Genomic DNA, 23,296 nt, shown 5'->3' on the forward strand with positions numbered 1-23,296 from the left:
AAGACACAGGAGACTGGAAGGTGGGAGTGCAATTTGTAGTAGTTCCAATAAGAAAATAAAAAGTCAGCGGGGTGTGGTGGCTCACGCCTGTAATCCCAGCACTTTGGGAGGCCGAGGGAGGCAGGTCACCTGAGGTCAGGAGTTTGAGACCAGCTTGGTTAACATGGCAAAACCCCCTCTCTACTAAAAATACAAAAATTAGCTGGGCGTGGTGATGGGCACCTGTAATCCCAGCTACTTGGGAGGCTGAGGCAGGAGAATCGCCTGAACCCTGGAGGCAGAGGTTGCAGTGAGCCAAGATCATGCCACTGTACTCCAGCCTGGGCTACAAGAGCAAACCTCTGTCGAGAGAGAGAGAGACAGAGAGAAAGAGAGAGAGAGAGAAACAGAAAGAAAGAAAGAAAAGAAAGAAAATCAGAAGTCAGAAAACAATCAAATTCAGTAACTGCACATGCAGTTACTTTAACCTTCCCCCTTCTGTGTGACTTTTCCCTGCCTGAGACGTGGCGCTGAGCCTTCCCGTGTCTGAGGCTCCCAGTGCGCCTTGCGCTGCGCTTTGGCGGGAAAGGTGACCTCAACTGGGGGTCAAAAAGTCACTGTCGCGCCCCAGCGGGTGACCGTTGAAAGAAAGCGCATGCGCATCGGGCAGAGCGCGTGCAGCCGCGTGCAGCTCTTCTGGTCTCCGGTGCCCGCCCCTCAGACGTAATGTAATATATATTAGTGTGTATATATGTGTGTGCGCGCGTATATTTTACTTTTTAATCTCTTTTTCTGTCAGCTTCCCCCTACTTTTAAGTTTCTTAAGGTCTTAGTGGTAAAACATTTGCGAGAAAAATGTATACCCACTTACTTGTCAACAGAGGTTCTTGAGATCGGGTGAGTACGGACGGCGAATTCAGGATTTGTCAGAATAAATTTAAACGTTTAACGTAAATAGGTTCCTCCATGAAGTTTGCCTCTTCAGTAAACTCTTCAAGCTGAATTGTCTGATTAAGAAAAGTGAAATTGGGGCCGGACACGGTGGTTCACGCCTGTAATCCCTCCAAGTTGGGCGGCTGAGGCTGGAGGATCCTTTGAGACCAGCCTGACCAACATGGCGAAACCCCGTCTCTACTAAAAATAGAAAAAAAATAGCGGCCGGGCACAGTGCTTCATGCCTATAACCCCAGCACTTTGGGGGGCCGAGGCGGGCGGTTCACGAGGTCAGGAGTTCAAGACCAGCATGGCCAAGATGGTGAAATCCCGTGTCTACTAAAAATACAAAAATTAGCTGAATGTGGTGGCGCGGCTGGAGTCCCAGCTGAGGCAGGAGACTCACTTGAACCTGGAGGCGGACGTTGCGGTGAGCCGAGATCGCGCCATTACACTCCAGCCTGGGCGGCAGAGCGAGACTCCGTCTTGGAGGGAAAAAAAAAAAAAAAAAAAAAAAAAAAAAAAAAATATATATATATATATATATATATATATGCTGGATGTGGTGGTGGGCACCTGTGGTCCCAGCTACTCGGGAGGCTGAGGCGGGAGAATCATTTGAACACGGGAGGCGGAGGTTGCAGTGAGCCGAGATCACGCTACTGCACTCCAGCCTGGAGACAGAGCGAGACTGCATCTCGAAAAAATGAAAAATAAAAAGAAATAAAACTAAAAAAATTTAGAGGGTTTGCCAGGCAGTTTTTTTATTACTGAATACCTACGTGTACAATGTTGTCCGTGTTTGAATGTGTATAGGGAATAAAAATAGGAAGATTGTGCCTTTTTTTTTTTTTGAGACGGAGTCTCGCTCTGTTGCCCAGGCTGGAGTGCAGTGGTGTGATCTTGGCTCACTGCAAGCTCCGCCGCCTCCCAGGTTCACACGTTTCTCCTGCCTCAGCCTCCCGAGAAGCTGTGATGACAGGCGCCCGCCACCACGCCTGGCTAATTTTTTTTTTGTATTTTTAGTAGAGACGGATTTCACCGTGTTTGCCAGGATGGTCTCGATCTCCTGACCTCGTGATCTGCCCGCCTTGGCCTCCCAAAGTGCTGGGATTACAGGCGTGAGCCACCGCACCCGGCCGATTGTGCCTTTTTAAAAAGTTCTCTTAAACAGTTTCTTAATAACCCTTTTGTTTGAGACTTGCTAGTCAAATGGCTTCAAATCAGGACCCTACTCAAAATAGTTCTACTGCAATATCGACCTCTATGTTTTTGAAGATGTTATTTTAATTAAAGAAATTCAAATTTATTCACATAAAATTCTGTTGAATTTTATATGTGGTAAACTGAAATGTTAGAGAAAAAAAATGAGCTCTAAGTTAAAGCTTGTATTTGTGTCACAAGGTTGAATTAAAGAAAATACTTTATCAGAAGAAGATGGCCACTGCCCAGCTGCAGAGGACTCCCATGGTATGATTTCTTGTATTTTGATATATCTTAATGTAGCCACTTTTATTGTTTCTTGAAGTCTCAGCTACTCTGTTGTTACATTTGGAAGTTAGGGCTCAACTATTTGAGGGTTTTATAATACCAGGAAACTGCATGTTTTAAGAAATGAAGATATTTGCTAAAGTATTTTGAATTAATTGAAAGTTCTATTGGATGTTTGCTGCATTGAATTAAATTGCTCATTCACATTTAATTTACATTAGATATTAATGAATACTGCTTTGTTGCTTTGATGAAATTATTGGTCATAGTGGTCCACCTCCAGAATATGAATGTTCAATATATAAGCAGAATAAAAATAAATAAATAAGAAAATGAGGCCGGCCGGGCGCGGTGGCTCACGCCTGTAATCCCAGCTATGAGGGTGACTGAGGCAGGAGAATCACTTGAACTCAGAAAGGGGAGGTTGCAGTGAGCCGAGATAGCACCACTGCACTCCAGCCTGGGTAACAGTGAGACTCTGTCTCAAAAAGAAAATTAATGTTTGTAACCCAGAGACAAATATGCGTTTGTTATCTTTGTATAGGATTTTGCATTACACTTAATCTCTGTTAAACCTACTCAGTGACCAAAGAGAAAAATCAATGTTATCTATCCATGTATTATGCATTTACAGGCAGTTAATCTGCAAGGGGATTCTTAGGATTTTTAGGTACTTTTTGAGCTGAGGCTGAGGTGAGAGTATCGCTTGAGCCCAAGAGTTTGAGATCAGCCTGGGTAACATAGTGAGACCTCATCTCTACAGAAAAAAAAAAAAGAAAAAAAAAAAAAAAAACTTTAGCCAGGCATGGTGGTGCATGCCTGTAGTCTCAGCTACTTTAGAGGTTGTGCGAGGATATATGAAATTTCATATATGAAATGTCTACAATACGCAAATTTATAGGGACAGAAAGCCTAGTGGGTGGGACATGGGATGGGATAAGGGACAGGGAGTGATTGCTAATTGGTATGGGTTTCCTTTTTGGGGTGAAGAAAATGTTATGAAATTGATGGTGGTGATTGTTGCACACACACCTCTGTGAATAAACTAAAAACCATTAAACTGAAAAACAGTTTATATGGGTGTCCCAAAAAGGTGTTTTTAAAATACCAGCCACTATTAATATTTGTTTTATTCATTCTCAAAATACTAGTATTTGATATATTTGAATATAATCTGAAGAATCATATAATTATTCTATACTTTTTTTTTTTGAGATGGAGTCTCTCTTTGTCACTCAGGCTGGAGTGCAGTGGCACAATCTTGGCTCACTGCAACCTCTGCCTCCTGGGGTCAAGCAATTCCCTGCCTCAGCCTCCCGAGTAGCTGGGATTACAGGAGTAGCTGGGTTTACAAGCGCCCGCCACCATACCCAGCTATTTTTTGTATTTTTAGTAGAGACAGGGTTTCACCATTTGGCCAGTCTGGTCTTGAACTCCTGACCTAGTGATCCTCCCGCCTCAGCCTCCCAAAGTGCTGGGATTACAGGTGTGAGCCACTGCACCTGGCCTATACTTTTTTAATGAAATACTTTGTGTCCATCAACTTGCATCCAATTGAGGTTGTAGGCAGCTATGATCGTGCCACTGCACTCCAGCCTGGGCAATAGAGTGAGACCCTGTCTCAATTTTTTAAAAAATTTAAAAAATTAAAAAGATTTTTAGGTACTTTTTGCTTGTGTCCTTTAGGCTATTATCCTAGAAACACCCTCACATTTTACATCCCGCTGTGACTTTTGGGGGATTACTAATCAATATAGGGAGGAATTCTTGGGGCGAGTACTATGCTTATACAAAATTAGATCTATGTTAAGATAAACTACTTTATTTTTAATAAATTTAAATAAAGTATTCTATTTTCCCTTGAATTTTAGAGTGCACTGGTATTTCCCAATAAGATATCAACTGAACACCAGTCTTTGGTGTTAGTGAAGAGGCTCCTAGCAGTTTCAGTATCCTGTATCACGTATTTGAGAGGAATATTCCCAGAATGCGCTTATGGAACAAGATATCTAGATGGTAATATAATATTTATTTTAAAGCTTTATTTTAAAATGATATTTTTATTTTTGTTTGCTCTAAAACTATAATTTTTGACTTAGAAATTTTATTTTAATAGAAGCTTTATTAATACAATTCACATACCTGACAGTTCATTGTTTAAAAGTGTACATTTCAATGATTTTCAATAAATTCCCAGAGTTGTACAAGGATCACCACAGTCAATTTTAGAACATTTCTTCATCCCAAAAAGAAACTCCATACCCATTAAGCCACTATGCACTTCTCCTCAACCTTCCCAGTCCTAGGCAATCACCAATCTACTTTCTGTCTGTACAGATTTACTTATTCTGGACATTTCATATAAATGAAATAATATAAAATGTGGTCCTGTCCAGGCGCAGTGACTCACGCCTGTAATCCCAGCACTTTGGGAGGCTGAGGAGGGCGGATCACAAAGTCAAGAGATAGAGACCATCCTGGCCAACATGGTGAAACCCGTGTCTACTAAAAATACAAAAATTAGCCAGGCATGGTGGTGCATGCCTGTAGTCCCAGCTACTTGAGAGGCTGAGCAGGAGAACTGCTTGAACCCGGGAGGTGGAGGTTGCAGTGAGCTGAGATTGAGCCACTGCACTCCAGCCTGGCCACAGAGCGAGACTCCGTCTCAAAAAAAAAAAAAAAGTGGTCCTTTGTGACTGGCTTTCAACTAGCATGTTTTCAGGGTTCCTCCATATTGTAACATGGATAAGTGCTTCATCCCTTTTTGTTGCTGAATAATGTTCTATTGTATGGCTGTACCACATTTTACTTATCCCTTTACCAGTTGATGAACATTTGGGTTCTCTTTTTGGCTATTATGAATAATGCCACATTGATGTACATGTTTTTGTTTGGATACCTAAATGGTTTTAAAATATATATATTCAACACCTTTAGAAGCACTTAATCATAAAATTTTTCCTCAGTTTCTCAAGTATAATTTTACCTGAAATTATGCTTATAATGATGAAAGAAATCGATAGAAAACATTCTGTTATTTATAACTTTGTATAGCAGTAGTGTATGTTCTTGTGCTATTTTAAGGAAGTAAAAATACAGCCAGCGCCAGGCGTGGAAGCTCATGTCTGTAATCCCAGCACTTTGGGAGGCTGAGGCAGGAGGATCACTTGAGGCCAGGAGTTCAAGACCAGCCTGGTCAACATAAGGAGACTCCATCTCTATTTTTTTAATTAAAATAATAATAATAATACAGCCAGTTTATACTACAATAATAACTTATTTCTCAGTACATTATACATGCATAATATTGTACACCAGTTATGTGCTGGGCAATATGGTAAGCACTATGTTATGTACGATATCTTGCTAATTCATGTAACAGTCCTACAAATACCTGTTTTTCAAATAAGGAACTTGAGAATATGAGATACTCTCAGTCTTTTCCACTGTGTTACATGTTGCTTCTTTGCAGGCCTCTTTGTTTTTGATAGCCAGTTAACTTCTTGGCCTTTACAAGTATTTTACTGGGATAAGATTCTAAGATCCTTGTATAACAATGGCATGGAAGCAACATATCTAATTTTATGGATTCCATAATTTTTTTATGAAATGTTTTTGTACCCATCAACTTGCATCCTAATTATGATGCTGGCATTTTATAATAAATATTAAAAGACTACTTTCATATAACCGTTCTTCAATTACATTGATAATATTAATCATCTGGGTATTAATTATTGCTATTAATAATTTACCTGTGCTGGGCACGGTGGCTTACGCCTGTAATCCCAGCACTTTTGGAGGTCAAGGCAGGTGGGTCACCTGAGGTCAGAAGTTCGAGACTAGCCTGGCCAACATGAGAAAATCCTGTCTCTACCGAAAAATACAAAAATTAGCCGGTCATGGTGGCACACCTGAAGTCCCAGCTATTGGGGAGGCTGAGGTGGGAGAAAGGCTTGACTTGGGAGGCAGAAGTTCCAGTGAGCCGAGATCATGCCACTGCACTCCATCCTAGGTGATGGAGTGAGACCCTGTCTCAAAATAATAATTATTATAATTATAATTTACCTGTAATACACAGCTGAAGAAAATAAACTTCATTTAAAATTTCTAGTTGTTTACTTTTCTTAAGTAACTCTATATTTCATCTTTTTGTGTTTAGATCTTTGTGTCAAAATACTGAGAGAAGATAAAAATTGCCCAGGATCCACACAGTTAGTGAAATGGCAAGTAACAGAATACCTAAAGAGAGAAAATTATTTTTGCTTATATTACTTTTTTTTGTACCTTGGATACCTTTTGGTGTTTAACCAAATTTTAGTGAATCACCCTTTAATACTAGATAGCATTTTTGTAGGTCATTAAGTTTTCCACTGACGTTTTCCTCTCCTTGAAGTCTGGGTATTTAGAAAAATAAATTCTAAAAATAAATGTTCCTTTATTTTATGCCCCATGCAAGCAGGCTTTATTTATTTTATTATTGTTCCCCACAAATAGCTGTCAGACATTTTGTATTTTCCCTTCCATCCCTGTCCATCATTTTACATTTCTGCAACATTGTTTTTTTATGTTTTGTCTTGTTTAAAGCTAGTTAATAAGAAGGGAGCTTTAATAAGACATTTTTGTATTATTTAGTAATGAGATAATATGGAAATTTATGAAAATAACTCTTTTCTGGAAATGCATTCAGTCTAAAAATGAATCCTTGATTTTTTTTTTTTTAGGATGCTAGGATGTTATGATGCTTTACAGAAAAAATATGTAAGTCTTGCAATCTCTCTATCCTTTTTTTTCTATAGTTTGTGATCTACAAATCTAACTGGTATCATCATGTAGTAAAACATTCATTTGAACTAACTTGAGTGTAAGTCAGTCTGAGTTACTGATTTCAGCCTAAACATTTGAATATTTTAAAGACTAATCATCAAGTCATTTAAAGCTAATGGAATTAATACTAAACAAACTTTTCCAAGCTAGTTTTTTAAACACTTATTTGTATTAATAACACATGTTAACTTATAAAAAATTAATGAATTAAAGAGTCTTTTCAAATAATTTATTCATTAGTTTCACATGCCCTCTACAAACTTGTTTATAGTAATAATTTAATAAATTATTTCCTTATTAGGGTTCAAAAATAAATTTCCACATAATCTAGGTTAAATAGTCACAAATTCTGAATTAGCAAAATTAAGAAGGTTTTAAGATGGATTGTAAGCCTTTTTGCATACTTAGTATAATATAGTATCAACATGTATAATGAAGTCCAGCACTAGGCTAATTGTGAAGAAGATGAATTTTTATTTATGGTTCCTAACCTTCCCCATTAAGGTGTAGTAAATATTGAGCACCTGTTATGTGCTAGGCATTTCTTCTAGGTAGGAACTGGTTAAGCTAACAGTGATCAACAAAACAAAAAGAGTCCCTTGTATAGTAGGAAAACAAGTAGTTAATAAAACAAATCATATACTTTTCAATAATGTTAAATGCCATTAAAATTTTTAGCAAAAGTATGTGGTAAATGGAAAGGTAAGGTAACTTTAGATGGGATGGTCATAGGAGCTTCTCTGAGGAAGTGACATTTAAGAGACCTGAATGAGAAGAAACCAGCTAGGCACTGATTTTAGGAGAGAATATTCCCAGCAGAGCAGCTAATGCAAAGAATTAGAAGGAAGTTTAGAGAGTTCCAGGAACAAAAAGAAGGCCAATATGACTGAGGGCAATTGTGCAGTGGGGGAGAATAACATGAGATGAGCCTGGGCAGATAAGCACGGCCAGAGCACTCAGTGGATTTTATTTTAGGTGCAAAGAAAAGCCATTCTAAGGTTATATGTAGAAACGTAATATTTGATTTACATTTAAAAATTGTTTTAGACCAGGCACGGTGGCTCACGCCTGTACTCCCAGCACCTTGGGAAGCTAAGGCAGGTGGATCACCTAAGGTCAGGAGTTTGAGACCAGCCTGGCCAACATGTTGAAAACTTGTCTCTACTAAAAGTACAAAAATGAGCTAAGCGTGGTGGCATGCCTGTAATCCCAGCTATTCAGGAGGCTGAGGCAGGAGAATCACTTGAACCTGGGAGGTGGAAGTTGCAGTAAGCTGAGATCATGCCACTGTACTCCAACCTGAGGGACAGAGTGATACTCTGTCTTAAAAAAAAAAAAAAATGTTTTAAATCACTTTGCCCACAACTTAGAGAATCTGCTGTAGAAGGAGAATAAGATTGGGAGTAAGGAGAATAGCACCTAGGCCATTACTGTAGTACTGGTGAGAAATAATGGTTGCTTAGACCATGATAGCAGAGAGAGGAGATTCAGAATGGATTTGGCAGTAGAACTGATTGGATTTGTTGATGGACTGGCTGTGTAATATAAGGAAAAGATCAGAATCAAGGATGACTCTTAGATTTTTGGCAGATCATTTGATTAAATTACTTTCTACGATTTTCTTTTCCTATGGTCTCCAAAACTTCCTCCCTGGGGCCCTGAACTCTCGAAATCAGTTCTCATTGTTTTCGGTATAACACATATATTGTGTTATTTCACAATATATATATTTTTCCTTATAACTGGCAGTAATGTCCTTTTTGCTTACATCAATGAAATAAAGTGCTGACATGAATTTCAGTCATCAGTGATTTTACTAGCAACAGATTTCAGGGGATAGGGAAGCATATGTAAGGTCCTGCATTATAGGCATTGATCTTATGCAGTCAAGATCTGCAATGATTATTTGTTATTAGGAATACATGTTGAAATAGGACAAAGAATTCTTATGATTCATAATGAAAAAATATTTTGTAGACTACAAGTAAGATTTTTGTTCTTTGTTGTATTTCAGCTAAGGATGGTTGTTCTAGCTGTAAGTATTTTTAAATTGTGTGTTCTTTTTAAAATGCTGCCAACTTTGGCCTTACTTAATTAAATAACACTAAAACTGTCAATTGATTATGTCACATTATTCAAATAACTGATCTATTCAATGGAATGAAAAAGTAATATTTTGGGTGGTCATTTTTATTTGTTTGTTTTGCTGAGTTCCCATGAAGTTTAGTCTAAACATCTTAATTTAGCTCTTGAATACTTAGCCTTAGATAACTCAATTGTAAATTGTTTTTAAATAGGTATACACAAACCCAGAAGATCCTCAGGTAAGTGTGCTTGAGTTACTAATGAAACATAATGCCTCTAATATCTAAAAAGAATATAAAACATAATATAAGAATATCTTATGCTTTTAATTATGCTTTAATCAATATACTTTCTTTTTTTTTTTTTTTTTTTTTTTTTTTTTTGAGACGGAGTCTTGCTCTGTAGCCCGGGCTGGAGTGCAGTGGCCAGATCTCCGCTCACTGCAAGCTCCGCCTCCCGGGTTTACGCCATTCTCCTGCCTCAGCCTCCGGAGTAGCTGGGACTACAGGCGCCCGCCACCTCGCCCGGCTAGTTTTTTGTATTTTTAGTAGAGACGGGGTTTCACCGTGTTAGCCAGGATGGTCTCGATCTCCTGACCTCGTGATCCGCCCGTCTCGGCCTCCCAAAGTGCTGGGATTACAGGCTTGAGCCACCGCGCCCGGCCATCAATATACTTTCATGTATATTTTCACATTTGAACTTCATAAAACTCTTCTGAGGTAAGGCAGGGCTTGGATTGTTACCTTTAAACAGATTAACATGACAGAGATTATGTGACTGATCTTAGGCCTCAAAGCTTACAAACTGTCAGAAATAACTTAAATCTCCTGACGTCTAATTCTTTACAGTATTTTTTATACTATATTTTAGAATTATGAAAGGGCTTGAGTTTTAGGAAAGTAAGAGAGTCATCTTTAAACTTAGAATATTCATCCCAATTCAGTCATGGCTAACTATTTATCTTACAATTAAAGGAGAGAAGGGAGAACATGAAAGGGAAAACCGGAAGATAAGAAACAAGGGGGAAAGATCTACTGAGTGCTTACTCTATATTAGGCTCTGTTCTTTGGGGCTTTATGTGCATTATCTCATTTATTCATCCCAGCTTTCATGAGGTGACCACTATTAGCATCTCCACTCTACAGATTAGGAAATCTAGGTACAAGGGATTTCTTGCCTAAGGTCATAGTGGCAGAAGAGGCAGAACCAGGTTTTGAACCTAGGAAGGCCAGTTCACAATTTGGGTGTTTACCCATTAGGCTATAGTTGTTATAATGTTTCATTCAGTCAAGGAGAGGTAGATTTAAACTGGTGTTAATAATAGATGTTTAAAAACATCACTATGTAAGCAATGAAATATAAAGAAAGCAATAAAAGTTTTCATGCTTCAGGAGGGCTGAGAATGTGTCTTTTCTTTGATACTCACACCTGCAATTAATGCTTAATATGTGTCCATGCTGACAAAGCAGATCATTTGGGTAAAGGCTGTGAATTAATAGATTGTTCAGAAAACTAATTGATTGTTCAGAAAATGTTCATTTATTTTCATATGTTTTATAATTGTGCATTTTTTCAATCAGTAAATTAGCAACCTTGTTGATACAATAACAACATTTATTGAATGTTTACTATATGTCAGGTACTTTATAAAGTACCCTGTATAAATTATCCCATTTGTGAATATTTATTCACAACTACCAATGAGATATATACTGTCTTTAATCCCTTTTTTAGCTGGGGAAACTAAAACTTAAACTAAGGCTTAAGTGGCATGCCTGTGGTTACAGTATAGCAAAGATTTAAGCCCTGTGTTAGCCACTCTGCTGAGGTATGTTGCCTCCCATATCTGCCTGCTAAGGAGTTCCTTCCATGTGGTATAAATAACATACATTAAAATGAGTTGGGAAATAGATGTCTCTCCAAGACTGAAGCCCCATACCCAAACCATGAAAACTGAACACGAGGAATCAAAAGCTTCAATGGACCAATAGGGATTAATATGGCAGAAAAAAAGTATTGACTAAATGTTGAGTCATACAAAACAGAATATAGCTATTTAGCAGCTAGTACTGAATATCAGAAACATAACTGCAATATTTTCTATTTAAGACAATTTCAGAATGTTACCAATTCAAATTCAAATACACCAATAATGGACCACTCATGGACTTCATAAGGTATTGTTCTATAGTTTTCTTTTTGTATTACATATTACCACTTATTCATATTAATGCTATATAGCTAAACTTCAGGATTCATTCTGAAACTGCAGGGTCATCCCCAATTAACCATCAAGATGTGGCTATGCAAAATGGAGTGGTGACTTGGAGTAGCTTCAAGCCAGATTCTGTGGTTAATTATAAGCAATTTTAATTGTGGAAAGAGAACTTAGGTGATTAGAAATATAGAAATACAATTTTAAAACATTATTTGCTTTCTTTAAACACTTTATGTAAAATGCATTTAAGTAAAATTAAGTTATTGATTTCTAGCAATTATATTAATATTAAAATTTTATAATAGTGACATTAAAACACATGGTAACTTTCAAGTTAACAGCTTAATGCTATAATAGAAATAAGAATCTCAAATAGTTAAAATGTAAAGTTATGATACTAGAAGCCACAGGTTTTATAAAAGAAATTAATATGTGATTCTCTTCTAGTAAAAACCAAAGCAATGAATCTAGCATGTCATCTACCGACACCAAGAAAGCAAGCATTCTCCTCATTCGCAAGATTTATATCCTAATGCAAAATCTGGGGCCTTTACCTAATGATGTTTGTTTGACCATGAAACTTTTTTACTACGATGAAGGTACTATTTGCAATACATCCTGTTTCAGTTGGTACCTATGTTTTATTATTATTGAAGCAATTGGTTTCCATTCCAAATATTTTTAGCACCTAAATTTTTTGAAATTATAAAATTTACATTTAATATCACTATTCAAAAAGAAAGATTTGCAAAATTAAGCTTTAAAATAGATGCTTCTCTAGTGATAGGAATAAATCCATGTGAAGTATAACCTCACTCAATTAAATAAATTTAACAATGAGTTAACAGTTTTCACTTATCAGATTGGTAAAATGTGTTAATCCATTATTGATAAGGATGTGGGGAAACAGGAACTTTTTTCTTTTATGGAGACTGAGTCTTGCTCTGTCGCCCAGGCTGGAATGCAGTGGCACAATCTCAGCTCACTGCAGCCTCCACCTCCTGGCTTCAAGTGATTCTCCTGCCTCAACTTCCTGAGTAGCTGGGACTACAGGCATTCGCCACCATGTCTGGCTAATTTTTGTATTTTTAGTAGAGATGGGGTTTCACCGTGTTGGCCAGGCTAGTCTTGAACTCCTGATCTCAAGTGATTCACCCACCTTGACCTCCCAAAGAACTGGGATAACAGGCACAAACCACCACACCCGGCCAAGCAGGCACTTTTATACACTTGAGGGACTGTATACAGGTTCTACATTTTTAGAGGACAATTTGGCAGTATCAAAATTTTAAATCTTTAATCTAGAAATTCTATAGTGAGAAAAATATATTGAAAATATAATTGTGCAAATATGCAAATATATAAGGATTTTGATTATAGCATTGGTTAAAATAGGAACAAACTGGAAACAACTTGAGTATCCTTCATTGGGGACTGAGTAAATAAATTATGGTCCATCTGCATAATAGAATACTACACAAGCTGTTAAAAAGAAGGTGCTGATAAATTACATTATCCAAGATATATTATTAAGTTAAAACCAGCTAGATATGGAACGGTATGATCTCATTTGTGTTTTTAAAGGAATTTTATATATGTAATTCCTAAAACCTATGTAAATATGAAATATCTTTTATTATATGCATGTCTTCTAGAAGAACATAAAGCAACAAAAATAACAACTAACATTTATTGAGTATTTACTACGTGCCAGTTCTGTTCTCAACATTTTACAACACTTTATTTTATTCCCACAATGACCCTGTGAAGTAGGTACTATTATTTTCACTATTTGACAGATGAGAAAATCAAATCAGGGATGAAAAAAATTTACCGAAGGTCACAGACAGTCAAGTGAAGAAAACAAAGCTTACCTTCAGGGATTAAAATGGGGACTTGGACATAGTAGGAGAGTGATTCTTATGTTTTGCATTATGCCCTTATATACTATTTGAAATACCTGCAATCTGCATGTGTTTTTATAATAATAATAATAATATTTTCTTTAATTTCATGAACAGCACGGTTTACACTTACTTTTTTGCAGTTACACCCCCAGATTACCAGCCTCCTGGTTTTAAGGATGGTGATTGTGAAGGAGTTATATTTGAAGGGGAGCCTATGTATTTAAATGTGGGAGAAGTCTCAACACCTTTTCACATCTTCAAAGTAAAAGTGACCACTGAGAGAGAACGAATGGAAAATATTGATTCAACTATACTATCACCAAAACAAATAAAAACACCATTTCAAAAAATCCTGAGGGACAAAGATGTAGAAGATGAACAGGAGCATTATACAAGTGTAAGTGTATTTCGAGAGTTATAAAGAACAATAATAACAAATGCTTTACTCAATTCTGAAGATTTTTTATAGCTCCCATTAACATTTGTGTAAATTCTCTATTATAATCGTGAACTCAAGGTTGGAAGGGTCCTTAAAGTCTAGGCCTATGGTTTTAAAACTTTTTATTTAGTCCAAACATTATACTAGAACTTAAAAGCACGACTATTCTGGTTGAAGCAGGGAATGTTCCTGAAGGCTCTGCCACTCCATATGTCACTTACCTTCATAGTGGACTCTGAGGAAACCCCTCGGACTCTAGGGCATAATTTGAAAAGCATTGCACTAGTCCAACCCCTGGCTAATGATGGAATCTTTTCTACGACATCCCTATTAAGTGTTCAGGTAGCCTGTGCTTGAATTTCTCTGGGGACTGGAAAGTAACTGTTCTGAAGCAGCCTGGAAGTTCCTGGAAGTCAGGAAGTATCTTATTCAACTTTTTAATCATCCTGTGCCTAGCACTTGAATTTGTAGTTAGTGCATCCTAAGTATTAGTCGAGTGAATGGATGAATAGAAGTATAAAAGAGTTTTTTAGTTGCCTTACTTCCAGCAAATGTGAAAGTCATTATTGCTTTAATCTTTCAGGCATTAACATTATATCCTTTAATCTCACTTCTCTTGTTTTCTCTGTCTCAATTTATTCTAAGTTATGACTACAATACTTATGTACAGAGATTCACTATTCTGATTAGGCTCTCTGACCACATCTTTACACATGGAAAATTCAATCAATTTTCAACCAATTCAGTCAAAGAAAAAAAACTTTTTTCTAAGACCTAAATCCCAGTCTTGCGTTATAACAAATATGGCTGAGGTGTTTGTAGCATTCTTGAAAATATTTAAATCTCTTTCACATGTATCACAAAGGGAACAATAATTGTAATGTAGACATTAAACCTGTTGCTATTTTTACCATAACATGGCTGAGCTGAAGAGTCTTTATTGCATATATATATATATATATATATATATATTTTTTTTTTTTTTTTTTTTTTTGAGACAGAGTTTCGCTCTTATTGCCCAGGCTGGAGTGCAATGGTATGATCTCAGCTCACCGCAACCTCCGCCTCCCTGGTTCAAGTGATTCTTGTTCCTCAGCCTCCTGAGTAGCTGGGATTACAGACATGCACCACCATGCCTGGCTAATTTTGTATTTTTAGTAGAGACAGGGTTTCTCCATGTTGGTCAGGCTGGTCTCGAATTCCCAACTTCAGGTGATCCGCCCACCTCTGCCTCTCAAAATGCTGAGATTACAGGCATGAGCCACCACGCCTGACCAAAAGTTGTGTATTTTTATGATTTGTCCTTAAAGCGACCCTGCAAAATAAAGAAAAATAGTATTTTATACTTTATTTGGATTAATAAATTGCCTTTTGATAGTAATTCTAGGAACACTTTTATTTCTAGCAAGTATAAGGTAGTTGTAGGTTTTTGGGGTTTTTTGGTTTGTTTGTTTTGTTTTGTTTTGTTTTTTGAGACAGAGTCTTGCTCTGTTGCCCAGACTGGAGTGCAGTGGCAGATCTTGGCTCACTGCAACCGCTAGCCTCCTGGGTTCAAGGTATTCTCCTGCCTTAGCCTCCCGAGTAGCTGGGATTACAAGCGTGTGCCACCATGCCTGGCTAATTTTTGTATTTTTAGTAGAGACGGGATTTCACCATGTTAGCCAGACTGGTCTCCAACTCCTGACCTCAAGTGATCTGCCCACCTCAGCCTTCCAAAGTGCTGGGATTACAGGTGGGAGCCATTGTGCCCAGCCTGGGTTGGTTGGTTGGTTTGTTTTTGAGACAGGGTCTCATTCTGTCTCCCAGGCTGGAGTGCAGTGGGATGATCACAGCTACTGCAGTCTCAAACTTCTGGGCTCGAGCGATCCTCTCACCTCAGCCTCCTGCGTAGCTGGGACCACAGAAACATGCCACCACACCTGGCTAATTTTTTAAATTTTTTCATAGAGACAAGGTCTCATCATATTGCCCAGGCTAATCTGGAACTACTAGTCTCAAGCAATCCTCCCTCCATGGCCTTCCAAAGTGCTAGGAATACAAGCATGAGCCACCATGCCCAGCCAGTAGTTTTATATTGTATTTAGCCTTCACATGAAACAAAATCGTTCATAAATGCTTTCTGCTCACTTGTTTTAATTCCTTTTTGAAATGTGTCCATTTTTTTCTTCACATAATTATATAGGATGATTTGGACATGGAAACTAAAATGGAAGAACAGGAAAAAAACCCTGCATCTTCTGAACTTGGAGGTAAGAAGTTAATGAAAATGTACATTAACTCACTTCCAACTCAATTTTATACCTGTTTAATTTTTTTTTTTTTTTTTTACAGAACCAAGTTTAGTTTGTGAGGAAGATGAAATTATGAGGTCTAAAGAAAGTCCAGATCTTTCCATTTCTCATTCTCAGGTATAAACTTGATAGTTCCATCTCACTTTTGTTTTGTTCAAAGGACAGTTGCTTATATGCTATTTTTTTATTTTTCAGATTTTCTTATTCCAGGTCTTTTAGAATAAAATTCAATATTTAGAATGCTTATTATTAACTAACAACTAAATCTGGCAATTATATGTTGATGAATTTTGGGTATATTACTGGTGAATTTGTTTAGTAATAAACCTAAATACTATTGGTAGAATCTGAGAATTTCAGAGCTAGATAGAATCTTATGCAGTTATTTATTCCGCCCTGCTTCATATTTATAAATGGAATATATAATACATTTGTGTTGCCTTGGAGCATACATGTTTTATTTTCCTTTTCAAATATAGTAAAATCCTGAAATAAGAGATGTAGGTAATATGAACTTAGAAATAACATGATTGATGATTGATTGTCTACCTTCCTCTGCCCAGCCCATTTCTCAAATGAGTAGACTAAATTTCTGGTCTTCTGGAAGGGTGATGCCTGGTAATTATTTGGTACTTTCTCTGTTCAGTGGTTGGCCAATTATGTAAAGTGTCAGTTTCACTATCTTTACTTTTGTGCTTTTTGTACAGTATGAACCAACTCAAAATTATTGGTTTTAACTTAACAAGACCCTAAATTTTATGTGGTTAAATTTTTGGACTCCATTTATTGTGTTATGAAAAGGTTTTGTTATACTAAGTTATATTTTTTGTAATTCTTTTCTTTTTTAGGTTGAGCAGTTAGTCAACAAAACATCTGAACTTGATATGTCTGAAAGCAAAACAAGAAGTGGAAAAGTCTTTCAGAATAAAATGGTAAATATCTCTTTAGGTTTGTTTTCCATTCTAACCTTGTAATTCTCCCCCATATGTGAGTTTATTTTAATATTCATTTATTAGACCAATATTTACTAAGTACCTATTATGTGTCAGGTATTTTACTAGGTGCTTAGGATATAACCTGAATAACACATACTTCTTGGTCTTAGCTAAAGTTTAGTAACTGGAAATAAACAAGCAATGATATAGAGCCATTATAGAAGTCTGAATAGGCTACATAGGCACAAAGAAAGGAATGGTTAATTTTACTGAAGGTATATTAAAGAGAGGGACCCAGGAAAGGTTTTGGGAAGAAATGATACTATCATCCAGACTCCCAGAGAAATTTCCTAGAATGCCAGAATGTTCCCATGCTTGATCTTTCTTTTTTCTTTTTAAATTTCATTTAATTTAAGTTCCAAGATACATGTGCAGGACATGCAGGTTTGTTACATAGGTAAACGTGTGCCATAGTGGTTTGCTGCACCTATCAATCTATTATCTAGGTATTAAGCCCCACATGCATTAGCTATTTATTCTAATGCTCTCCCTCCCTCCAACCACCTGACAGACCCCAGTGTGTATTGTTCCCCTCTTTGTGTCTATGTGTTCTCATGGTTTAGCTACCACTTATAAGCGAGAACATGTGGTGTTTGGTTTTCTGTTCTTGTGTTAGTTTGCTGAGGATAATGACTTCCAGCTCCATCCATGTCCCTGCAAAGGACGTGATTTCATTTCTTGTTATAGCTGCATATTTTCTTTATCCAGTCTATCACTGATGGGCATGTGGGTTAAGTCTGTTTTTGCTACTGTGTATAGTGGTGCAATGAACATACAGGTGCATGTATCTTTGTAATAGAATGATTTATATTCCTCTGGGTATATACCTAGTAAAGGGATTACTGGGTCAAATGGTATTTCTGGTTCCAGGTCTTTGAAGAATCCACCACACTGTCTTCCACAATGGTTGAACTAATTTACATTCCAACCAACAGAGTAAAAGTGTTCCTATTTCTCTGTAGCCTCGCCAGCATCTGTTGTTTCTTAACTTTTTAATAATCACCATTCTGACTGGCATAAGATGGTATCTCATTGTGGTTTTGATTTGTATTTCTCTAATGATCAGTGATGTTGAGTGTTTTTCATATGTTTGTTGGCCACATAAATGTCTTCTTTTGAGAAATGTCTGTTCATGCCCTTTACCCACTTTTTAATGGGGCTGTTTGTTTTTTTCTTGTAAATTTGTTTAAGTTCCTTGTAGATTCTGGATATTAGGCCTTTGTCAGATGGATAGATTGTGGAAATTTTCTCCCATTCTGTAGGTTCTCTGTTCACTCTGAAAAATATGGAATGCTTCATGAATTTGCATGTCATCTTTGTGCAAGGGACAGGCTAATCTTCTCTGTATCGTTCTAATTTTAGTATATGTGTTGCTGAAGTGAGCACCATGCTCAATCTTATAAATTGAGTTTCTTGTTAATAAGACATTACAAAACAATATTTTGTATATAACTTGCATAAAATGAATCTCATATTCTTAAGGGAAAAAAATCACTACTTTATTTTAGCTTTTGGTATGAATTATACTAAATCAAAATTCATATTTGATTTTAGACCTTTAAATTACTCTCAAAGGTTCATTGGGGTGAAGAAAAAGCATTCTGTAAAACACATAAAATATCCAAAGTTTAGGAAATAAATAGCTCACTGTTTAGTGGTGTACTAGAACATTTCTTCCCAACTCCTCACTCAGAGATATCATGTTGGTAGCTTAAATTGGACATGTTGGTAGTATTCACAGCACAGAAATCAGCAAATGCCTCAGGGTTTGTTTCTCTCCTAGAGCTGGTTATTAAACATTTATCAGAACACTACTCATTATAGTGCCATTTTTAAGTGTCTTCCTCCACCCCTATTCTCAATGGGAAGTTAGAACTGGCAGAAGGCAGCATTCAAATGAGTATGCTCATGAAAGCAAGAGATAAAGGAATGTCAAGATTTACTACTTCTAGAAGCAAAATGTTCATCCTATCCAGTTTATATGTGGGATGAATAACCTTTACTAGGATATAGGGATAGAGACTAGCGTTTTAAAAATTATTAAGCAAGATCTCCTTGTAACGTAACATTAAGATGCTTTGGGGACATAAATTTATTTCTGAAATTGCACATGTTTTTGGATATGAACTCTGAGCCAGTGTACTCCTGATTTTGAGAATTATTACTGAATTGTGGTTAGAAAAGGGCAAGAAATGAAAATATTCATTATTATATATACTAAGGAATTATCACTGGAAAGGTCATTTCAAGCATCAGAAAAGAAGTCTGTCCTTTTAGAGAATAGTTATATATGACACCTAATCATTAGTCATTTTCCGATATTCATTTTAATAACTATATATACAGCATTATTCACAATAGCCAAAAGATGGGAAAAACCTAAATATACATCAACAGATGAATGGATTAAAAAATGTGGTATATTCATACAATTGACTATCAGCCATAAAAAAAAATGAAGTGCCAATACATGCTACAACTTAGATGAACCCTGAAAACATGCTAATTAAAGGAAGTTACTCACAAAAGTCCACATATTCTTCCATTCATTTGAAAGTCAGAACAGGGAAAGCTATTGAGACAGTCTTAAGGCTGGTGGGAGGATGGCAGAATAAGAGAGCGATAGATAAGGGATATGTAGTTTGTCTTTAGGGTGATGAAAGTGATCTAAAATTGATTGTGGTGATGATTGTACAACTCTGAATGTACTGAAAATCATTGAATCATACACTTATAAATGGGTGAATCATATAGTATCTAAATTATATCTCAATAAAGCTGTTTTTTTAAAAAAATTGTATATCCAGTTGGGCACTGTGGCTCATTCCTGTAATCCCAGCACTTTGGCAAGCTGAGGCAGGAGGATCGCTTGAGGCCAGAAGTTTCAGGCTGCAGTGAGCCATGATGGTGCCACTGCATTCCAGCCTGGGTGACAGAGGTATACCCTGTCCCTAAAAACTAAATAAATAAATACATAAATATTGCATATTGTTGCATAAGATTGAAAAATCAAGTGTTGGCTGTTCTTTGAGAAATAACCAATTAGTAATTATTCTATTTTTGTGGAGGCAAATGGAAATCAACCAGTAAAATCTTCCAAAGAAAATCGGAAGAGAAGTCAACATGAATCTGGGAGAAGAGTAAGTCTTATGATAATGTATAGTTTGAATACAATGGCAAGTATCAGAATATCATTACTACAGATTAAATTTATTTATTTATTTTTATTTTTATTTTATTTATTTATTTTTTTGAGACGGAGTCTTGCTCTGTCGCCCAAGCTGGAGTGCAGTGGTGCAATCTCGGCTCACTGCAAGCTCCGCCTCCCGGGTTCACGCCATTCTCCTGCCTCAGCCTCCCGAGTAGCTGGGACTACAGGCGCCCGCCACTGCGCCCGGCTAATTTTTTCTATTTTTAGTAGAGACGGGGTTTCACCATGGTCTCGATCTCCTGACCTTGTGATCCGCCCGCCTCGGCCTTCCAAAGTGCTGGGATTACAGGCGTGAGCCACCGCGCCCGGCCTACAGATTAAATTTAAAATGATGAATTTGATATCTCTCAATGTACCTGAGAGCTCTGATATTCAAATTTTGTTTAAGTATATTTTGTTTTAAAAATCGAGGTGATTTTGAAATAAGATGCCCTATGTTGGTTTATTAGTTTTTTCCATGTAAACATCTCCTGTCTCATTCCATGAATGATTTTAAGTAATCGGAGGAATTTATAATATAAAATCAAAATCGGCTGGGCGCAGTGGCTCACGCCTGTAATCCCAGCACTTTGGGAGGCTGAGGTAGGTGGATCACGAGGTCAAGAGATCAAGACCATCCCGGCCAACATGGTGAAATCCCATCTCTACTAAAAATACAAAAAAAAAAAATTAGCTGGGCGTGGTGGCCATGCCTGTAGTCCCAGCTACTTGGGAGGTTGAGGCAGGAGAATCGCTTGAACCTGGGAGGTGGAGGTTGCAGTGAGCCAAGATCGCGCCACTGCACTCCAGCCTGGTGACAGACCAAGACTCCGTCTTAAAAAAAAAAAAAATCAGTGCCAGGAAAAATATAAGTAGAATGAGAAAGTGACAATACAAGAATATTAAGGCAATTTTGTTTATATAGAACTGAAATTGGGCCACAAATTTGATCTGAGCTTTCTAGAGACCAAAACTGAAGTAGAAGGAAGACAAGTTACTAAATACATGTGTTCCCTAAAAATATAGGGTCTCATCCTAGTACCTCTGGAGAAAAAAATCTTTTCCTGACTTAAACCCTATAGTTGTTTCATGTTTAGAACCTTATTTTACCAAATCAGATAATGTATTTGCCATTTCTGAGATAATTATGCATATTTTTCCAACCAGATATTTTAGTATTATTAGTAAGTTAGAATTAGACAACTGAAAACTTAAGACTACTTTTAAAGCTCAAATGTTAACATTCCAAGAGTACAAAAGCAAGACATGATTTAAATCTTACATGATTCCAAGGTAGAATGTTTTTCTATTTGTAGTTCATTTTTAAATCTTTTTCCCTTCTTATTCCTCTGAAATATTTGGCTATTTTGAGGACACAATGTTAAATCTATCTTCTCACTACTACAGCAACCCTACTGAAGATTATACATTTTGCAAGTGCATACTTTCAGCAGCCATTGGAAGATGTTAATAATAAATTTTACTCTACTTTTAAGAAACCCAGATATAGTTATGCTAGGTATGCTAGGCATACTTTTTTTTAAAAAGGAGAGAAATCTCAGATACATGAAAAAATTTACAATTAAAGACATTTAAACAGGAAAGTATCTATTCTTAGTAGTTGTTTTCTTTTGACAGGTCCTCCATCACTTTGATTCTTCTAGTCAAGAGTCAGTGCCAAAAAGGAGAAAGTTTAGTGAACCAAAGGAACATATATAAAAATTATTTTTCTTCTGCAGGTTTGTGGAGTTCTTCTCAACATTTAAACTGAAGGACCCTGTATTATATTTCCCTAACTCTGAAGATGTGTATGTAGTTTAAAGCAGTTTGTACACTAAAATTAAGTTCTTGGCTGGCCGTCATATTGTGGTCCTTAATCTTGAGATAAATCCAACAGAACTTTCGAATAAAAGCAAAAGTACAAATGTCATAATTGATTCTGTAATAAGTAAAATTTGAAAATTGATTTTGTTCATTATCTACTTGATATTTCCATTAAATACATACTGTTAAGGCCCTCTAATGTCATTTTTCTAAACAGTAATATTTGCTTTGGTATTAAAATTTGGTATGGATTCACTTTTTACTTATGTTAAAATTATACCATTTAACTGGCTCTTTTGTCGTTGTGCTGTTATTAAAACAATGTTCTTCAATATTTTGATATAATGTATTAATATTTTAATATATAATGTACAATTTAAAAATTGGTGCTTTACCTTTACTATACTTTTTTTACAGGACAAAAAGACTGATTTTTAAAGTATGGCATTTTTTGCAGCATAAATAAAATATTGTTCAGTACGTAGGCCGTTTCATCGCTTCTAATTTTTATTTAAGTAGCAGGAAATATGGCTCCATTCATTTGAAAGGCTGGTAGAAGGATGGGGGGATAGGGAATACTAATTTTTAGATGATTTTGGTAGCTATTACTTTTGCAAGAAGAGTTGAGCACACTTTCTAGAATTTTTGAGTGGTAGTATGAAAAATGCTGTGCTTTTCATGAGAAACCTGGGAGCTAGTTCCAGCCTTGCCTGCTTTCTTTGCTTTAGAAAAAGGAAGACTTAAAACTTGGTCTCTTTGCCTCTTGTAGTTTCAGCAGCCATATTCCAAAAACATACACTATCCATGGGTTTGTCATTAATAAGCGCTATAGGGAATGCTGGTAGGTATGCGATGGTAGAAATGTATTCATCCTGTTTAAGGTTAACCATATAAACGTACACAAACTGACCCAGATCATGTTTTTCTGGAGCAGTCAAGTCAAGGATAAACTGACTGCCAGAAACAACCAATGTAAAAATATTTATTTATTCTTAGCTGTAGTGCTTGGATCCCAACACATCTCACTTAATTGTCCCAGTGTATGCTACTACAGCAACACACCTGCTACACTGAAATTGACCAACAGAAACCTTTGGAGATTGGCAGTCCGTGTTAG

General features: G+C 36.6%; 1 protein-coding gene and 1 non-coding gene across 5 annotated transcripts; one reads left to right on the top strand and one right to left on the bottom strand.

The window, feature by feature from the left end:
- The first annotated feature begins 587 nt into the window (after positions 1 to 587).
- LOC105497816 (HORMA domain containing 1) lies at positions 588 to 22,470 on the top strand. Of its 4 annotated transcripts, none has more exons than XM_011769218.2 (15): positions 589 to 707; positions 2,317 to 2,382; positions 4,275 to 4,419; positions 6,566 to 6,629; positions 7,128 to 7,164; positions 9,245 to 9,265; positions 9,528 to 9,554; positions 11,425 to 11,492; positions 11,981 to 12,132; positions 13,581 to 13,837; positions 16,062 to 16,128; positions 16,211 to 16,287; positions 17,019 to 17,102; positions 20,234 to 20,305; positions 21,994 to 22,470. In XM_011769218.2, the coding sequence occupies exons 2-15, from the start codon at positions 2,350 to 2,352 to the stop codon at positions 22,072 to 22,074; spliced, it is 1,185 nt and encodes a 394-aa protein (XP_011767520.1). In that variant the 5' UTR covers positions 589 to 707; positions 2,317 to 2,349; the 3' UTR covers positions 22,075 to 22,470. The 4 variants fall into 4 exon arrangements, with proteins under 4 accessions (XP_070942051.1, XP_011767520.1, XP_011767522.1 ...); XM_011769217.1 differs by lacking the exon at positions 589 to 707 and adding an exon at positions 714 to 876; XM_071085950.1 differs by lacking the exon at positions 20,234 to 20,305 and having other exon boundaries at positions 588 to 707.
- On the bottom strand, positions 18,445 to 18,551 carry LOC112429570 (U6 spliceosomal RNA). The gene has a single exon (XR_003021840.2). It is a non-coding gene; the product is annotated as a U6 spliceosomal RNA (small nuclear RNA).
- Positions 22,471 to 23,296: the final 826 nt, after the last annotated feature.

This window comes from Macaca nemestrina, chromosome 1 (assembly GCF_043159975.1).
Source record: "Macaca nemestrina isolate mMacNem1 chromosome 1, mMacNem.hap1, whole genome shotgun sequence".
NCBI classification, from domain to species: Eukaryota; Metazoa; Chordata; class Mammalia; order Primates; family Cercopithecidae; genus Macaca; species Macaca nemestrina.